This window comes from Daucus carota, chromosome 6, assembly GCF_001625215.2.
Source record: "Daucus carota subsp. sativus chromosome 6, DH1 v3.0, whole genome shotgun sequence".
Classification (NCBI taxonomy): Eukaryota; Viridiplantae; Streptophyta; class Magnoliopsida; order Apiales; family Apiaceae; genus Daucus; species Daucus carota.
In genome coordinates, this window is record NC_030386.2 from 5655145 (window position 1) to 5661346 (window position 6202).

The 6202-nt window shown below is 36.3% G+C and overlaps 1 protein-coding gene across 1 annotated transcript; it reads right to left on the reverse strand.

Annotated features, from left to right (window-relative positions):
* Window positions 1-2492: 2492 nt before the first annotated feature.
* On the reverse strand, window positions 2493-5937 carry LOC108224466 (receptor protein kinase CLAVATA1). The gene is made up of 2 exons (XM_017399103.2): window positions 3254-5937; window positions 2493-3164 (listed from the first exon to the last, which is right to left on the reverse strand). The coding sequence occupies exons 1-2, from the start codon at window positions 5823-5825 to the stop codon at window positions 2815-2817; spliced, it is 2922 nt and encodes a 973-aa protein (XP_017254592.1). The 5' UTR covers window positions 5826-5937; the 3' UTR covers window positions 2493-2814.
* Window positions 5938-6202: the final 265 nt, after the last annotated feature.

Below are 6202 nucleotides of genomic sequence, written 5' to 3' on the forward strand. Positions count from 1 at the left end.
GATTATAAGAAATAAAAATAAATAAATTAAGAGAAAGACGTACCGTGATGAAAGTTGATGTTACATATAAATCCTCCCGTACAAATACAAATCAGCCAAAAAAATTATAGTGAGCAGGATCTTCAACTTCCGTTATAATATCAAAATCTTCCAAACGTAAATGTGGTCAAGATCTTGAACATAAACCGCATCACATTAGGCTCGTAAACTTTGCCTCTCATTTTTATAAAAATTATTATAGAATTTTTTGTTAATATCAAAATATGAATGAGTTGGAGGGATAAAAACAAGCATACGATTTCATGAATAATATATATCAAAAATACATAATAAGATCAGCAAAGAGTTTACTATAATAAACGATATCGCGAATAATACAACAATGCTACCAAACAAGCACGAGTCAAAGATCAAAATTAAGATGTGGTCAAAGGACAAGACAAGAGTTACTAGAGTACAAGTAATTATGACTTAAAAAAATGTTTTTTCATATTTTATTTTTATTTAATTAAAACTTATATTATATTATTGTTAAATATCTTTTCCAACTTTTTCAATATATTAAAAATACAATTTTATAAATTTATTAAAGAGCCCATGTCCATTGCATGGGTTATAAGCTAGTCCTTAGTCTTTAGAGTAGCTCCAATAAGGTTTGTTATAATCGTTAGCTAAATTGGACATTTAAGGCATTATGTAAAATTTGTTGATCATGTGAAACATTGTGCTTTGATGGTATTGATTATATTGGTTGGTTATAATTTAAAAATAGCATGTTATTGATATTTTAGATTGTTATAAATTGAATAGATGAGTTCATTATGGTAATAAATGATGCGTAAACTACAGACTACTTACATGCCGGTAGAGAATTAACAAATATAGTCATCGAGAGGAGGCTAATTATAATTATAGATAAGGGGGAGTATAGTTGGAGTGAGTTTTTTTATAAATAATTTCTATATTTTTTTTATTTATATTATATATTAATGATTTTTAACTAAGGGTTTTATATTGTTGGAGATGATCTTATATATACTTAAACGCTATTTGTTAAATACGAATACTTATTTCTGGATGAGTATAAAATTGAATATAAAAACTTTCACAAGTGACATTTGCTAAGTTTTGATTGAAATGGACCTATTTATATATGGATGTATATTCGGTTGGTTGGGTCCAAAATTGGACCCAAAACCAAAATTTTATTATTTTTCAAACCAAATCAGATCGAGATTATAATATAGACCGGACCGTATCAAATCGAAATAATTCGATTTGGAAGACATTAGGTAAAATTTGTTGAACCCGTAAAACACTATGATTCGACGACATTAACTATATTGGTTGGTTATAATTTAAAAATAACATGTTATTAATATTTAGATTGTTATAAATTAAATAAATGAGTTCAATATGGTAATAAATGATGTGTAATCTTACTACAGATTTCTTACAGGCCTGCAGAAGATTGACAAATATAGTCATCCATTGGGGCTTGACTATAATTATATACTAGGGGAGAGTATGACTGGAGTGAGTTTTTTTTACATAATTTCTATATTTTGTATTTATAGTATATAACTATATAATTTCTATTTTTTGTATTTATAATATATAACTATATATTAATGATTTTTAGCTAAGGGTTTTTCATTGTTGAAGATGCTATATATATATATATATATATATATATATATATATATATATATATACTTAAACTCTATTTGTTAAATACGAATACTTATTTTCGAAGAGTATAAAATTGAATATAAAATCTCACAAATGAAGTGTGCTAAATTTTGGTTGAAATGGGCCTATTTATATCAGGGTGTATATTCGGTTGGTTCGGTCCAAAATTGATCCGAAAACCAAAATTTTATTTTTTTTTAAAACCAAATCATACTGTAATTTTATTATAGACCAGACCGTATCAAACCGAAATAATCCGGTTTCGGTCCGGACCGGACCAAAATAACCAAATTTTTTTTAAAAAAAGCAAAATATTATATTATAAATTAAATTAAAATTCATAAATTATTAATAAATAATATTATCACTCATCACCGGTTCATCTATTTAAATTTATAAATTAGATATTATAGTTATAGCATATATGTATGTATGTATGTATGTATGTATGTATATATATATATATATATATATATTATTTATATATTATATATATTGTTTGGGTTATTCGTTCAAGACAGAATTATTATTATTTTTAAATCAGACTGAACCTAACCGAATTTTCAGAAAAATTGGACCAAACCAAATTTGCAGTTCAGTTTTCAATTCCGGTTCAGTTTTACTCGCTCCTAGCTACCGGTATAATAACATTAATTAAAACGCTCCACCTCAATTGACACGTCAATTGTGCATAATTTTGTATAAACTTCAGCTGACATATCATTTTATACAAAATTTTGTATAAAACTTCAACAACATGTCATCATGTAAAATTTTAGGAAAATGCTTGGTGCACATAATTGTGTAAAAAAACATGTACATAATGACATATGGCAGGTTTTAATTGGAATAGATCCCTGCATTTACATCAACAACCCTCAAACCAGGCAAGTAACATGTTACAAGACATCAGTGACACAAATATTACACATCACACTTTAACGTTAATCACTGTCCCTCCAACCGCCGAATACCACGCAATAATACAGAGTGGGGAGGAGATAAATATATAGCAAAACCATGAAACAGAGCATGCCATTAGCATGCTATTATTATGCTATTACAATATCAGGGGCGCATTTTATTCTACTAGTCTCTTGAGAAGAACCAACGTTTGTTTTGCTATTCCAGAAGAGTAGGAGCACATTGTGGTGGATTTGTGAGCATGTGAACAACTTCCCTCATGGTAGGCCTGGAGGCACTCTCATCCTCCACGCACATCATCGCAATTTTGAACAGATAAACCACACCACTCAGCGGGTAAGCATTTAACCTGGAGTCCAGGATTGCTAGCACAGAAGCTGCATTAGATGGTTGGGACAATTCTGATGTTGTTTTCTTTATCCACCTCACTATGTCGACGCCGTCGCCAAATTCACCAACTGGCTTCCGCCCTGCTATTAGCTCCAGAAGTACTACTCCGAAGCTGTAGACATCGCTTTTCTCATCCACTTTCAGGGTGTAAGCGTATTCTGTGTTTATTCAAGAGACTTGGTTAGAACATTAGAAATTCATTTTAAAGCGTAATGTTTAGGCATTTAACAAGTTATGAGGTGATTACCAGGAGCAATGTAACCGTAGGATCCAGCGATGGAGGACATGCACTCGGATGCACCAGCATCCTGCAAAAACTTTGCTAGTCCAAAATCAGCAACATGAGCTTCGTAATCAGAATCCAGCAGTATGTTATTCGACTTGACATCCCTGTGGATGATTAATGGCGAACAATCATGATGCAAATAACACAATCCCTTGGCAGCCTCCACAGCAATTCTGTACCTTGTTTCCCACTGCAGATAAGCTCCTTTAGAACCATGTAATATCTCCCCCAAGCTCCCATTCGACATGTACTCGTACAACAACAAATTGGCATCTTTGTTGGAAACGTACCCCAGCAACCTAACAATGTGCCTGTGGCGAATTCTCCCAAGGGTCTGAATCTCAGCTGAGAATCCGTGATCATTGTGTCGGCTCCCAACTAGTCGCTTAATTGCCACGTCAATGCCATCTGGCATGGAACCGCGATAAACAACTCCAGCTCCACCTTTGCCTATTATGTTCTCTTCCTTGAGGCATTCGACAACATCTTCAACTTTAAAATCAAGCCTTTGGAATGCAGTGAGCTTCCATGCTTTTGATTTCTCGAGCCTCCTCTTTCTTATTCTTAGAAACGTAACCACCAACAGTAATCCCAGAAAAACTAATACGATTATGACAATAACAAGATTCGAAGTGCTAAATCTGTGGCCTCTATGAGAGGCGTCAGATGAATTAGTGACTACAGGACAATACTTCTTGTTGGGGGTACAAAGGTTTGGATTTCCGGCCAAGATTCCGTCACTGAAGTCCTTCAATTGCCAATCAACCGGAATCCTGCCAGAAAAATTGTTGTATGAAAGATCCAAGATTGTTAAGCTCTTCATGTATCCCAATTGACGCGGAATTGCACCACTGAGTTGATTTTGAGATAGATTAAGAGAATTCAAATCCGGCAACATTGTAAGTTGAGCGGGAAGTTCAGAATTCAAACTATTCCGACTCAAATCAATAGAGATCAGCTTCGTGCAACGAGCAATTGACGCGGGGATACCACCCGTCAAGTTGTTGGCACTGATATTGATCTTCAAGAGCATCTTCAAATTAGAAATTTCTTTCGGAAACCCCCCTGAAAAGTTGTTCACTTGCAGCTCCAACCGCTCTAACTTGACCAAATTGCCAATACCACTTGGAATTTCCCCCGAAATCAAATTATTAGAAATAACAAGACTCTGAAGTGAATTCCCCGAAATACTGGCAGGAAGTTGTCCCGAAAAGTAGTTACCATTGACTTCCAGTATCTCTAGCTTGGGCATGTTAAAGAACCCTGCAGGAATGCTACCATTGAAGTAGTTATTCTGAATTCGTATCCGAATCAACGACTTACACTCCCCCAGCTCACTCGGAATCGATCCAAGGAAATAATTCTGCATCAAAATCAAAGTCACTAATCTCCCTCCTTTGCACAAATCCCTGGGAATCATCCCAGTAAGATGATTTCCAGTAACATCCACCTGCTTCAACTTGCCATTACTCCCGAGATTCGGAGGTAATTCGAAAGTGAAATTATTCTCCCAAACAGCCAGCACTTCTAAATTAGGAAAATCACCCACAAACTCCGGAATAGGCCCAACAAAGTGATTATCAAACAGATTGAGAAGCGTCAAATTAGTTAAACCAACAAAACTCATCGGAATTTCGCCGGTAAGCTTATTAATCGACAAATCCAAGGACATGAGACTGATCAAACCTGAAAGCTCCCAAGGAATATGACCTGTGAGATTGTTGTACTGAAGGAACAGAGTGTGCAAGAGCTTCAAATTTCCCAGGCTGGCCGGAATCTCGCCTGTTAGATTACAACCACCGAGATCGAGAAGACGAAGATCACTCAGAGTTCCCAGCTCCGACGGAATCCCTCCCAGATACATATTATAATAACCCAAACGCAGAATTTGAAGCTTGGATAACTTGGATAGGCTCCGCGGGATAATCCCGCGGAGACTATTTCCTTGTAAACTCAAGTTCTCTAAGTACTTAAGTTGTGTGTATTCTTCCGGAATGTCGCCGGAGAAATAGTTTCCTCCGAGCGACAGACATTTGAGACTACTCAACCGGCCGAACTCCAGCGGAAGATTGCCGGAGAAGTTGTTGTTGTACGCGTCGAAAGCTTCCAGCTGCGTCATGTTGACGACGATTGCACCGGGGAACTCGCCGGTAAACACATTATACGAGATGTTAATGTGTTTGACGGCGGTTAAGTGGGCCATCTCCGGCGGCAAGGTGCCGGTGAGATTGTCGGAGAAGAGAACGAGAGTGAGGAGGCTGGTGAGCAGGCCGATATGCGGCGAGATGGTGCCGAAGAGAGGCACGTCGGAGATGTTGAGCGCGATGACTCGTGAGTCATCGTCGCATGTGATTCCGGTGAATGAGCAGTGTGATGTGTTGGCAGTCCAGTCAGCAAGGCCTGAGCTGTTGGGCCCCACCAGCGAATCCTTGAGGCTTAGCAAAGCTTCAAGATCTGAAGAAGATGATGATAATTGTATTAAAAGAAGAAGAAGAAGGAGAAGTGTACATGAAAGAAGATGAAATGTTTTCATGGTTGTGTGTGTGTGTTTTTCAGAGACAGAGCGGCGGCATGGGTGGATTTAAAGAGAATCGATATGTTGGAGCATGGAATCGTATACTCCTTCCGTCCCCTCAATTGTTTACATTGGAGGGGGATGCGGAGACCAAGACCATGTATGAAAAATGAGTAAAGTTAGATGAAAAGTGGGTAAAGTGGTGGGACCTATCAATATTTAATAGGGTTAATGCTCTATTTAGTCACTGTACTGGATCAAAACTTTCAGTTAGCCTACCGAGTCAAAAAAGTTTTCATTCAAATAACAAAGCATCTAAAAACTTTCAATTACAAGATTAAACTTAAAAAATATTTCAGCTCCGTTAAATGATCTTTGACTTTAACAGATAAACG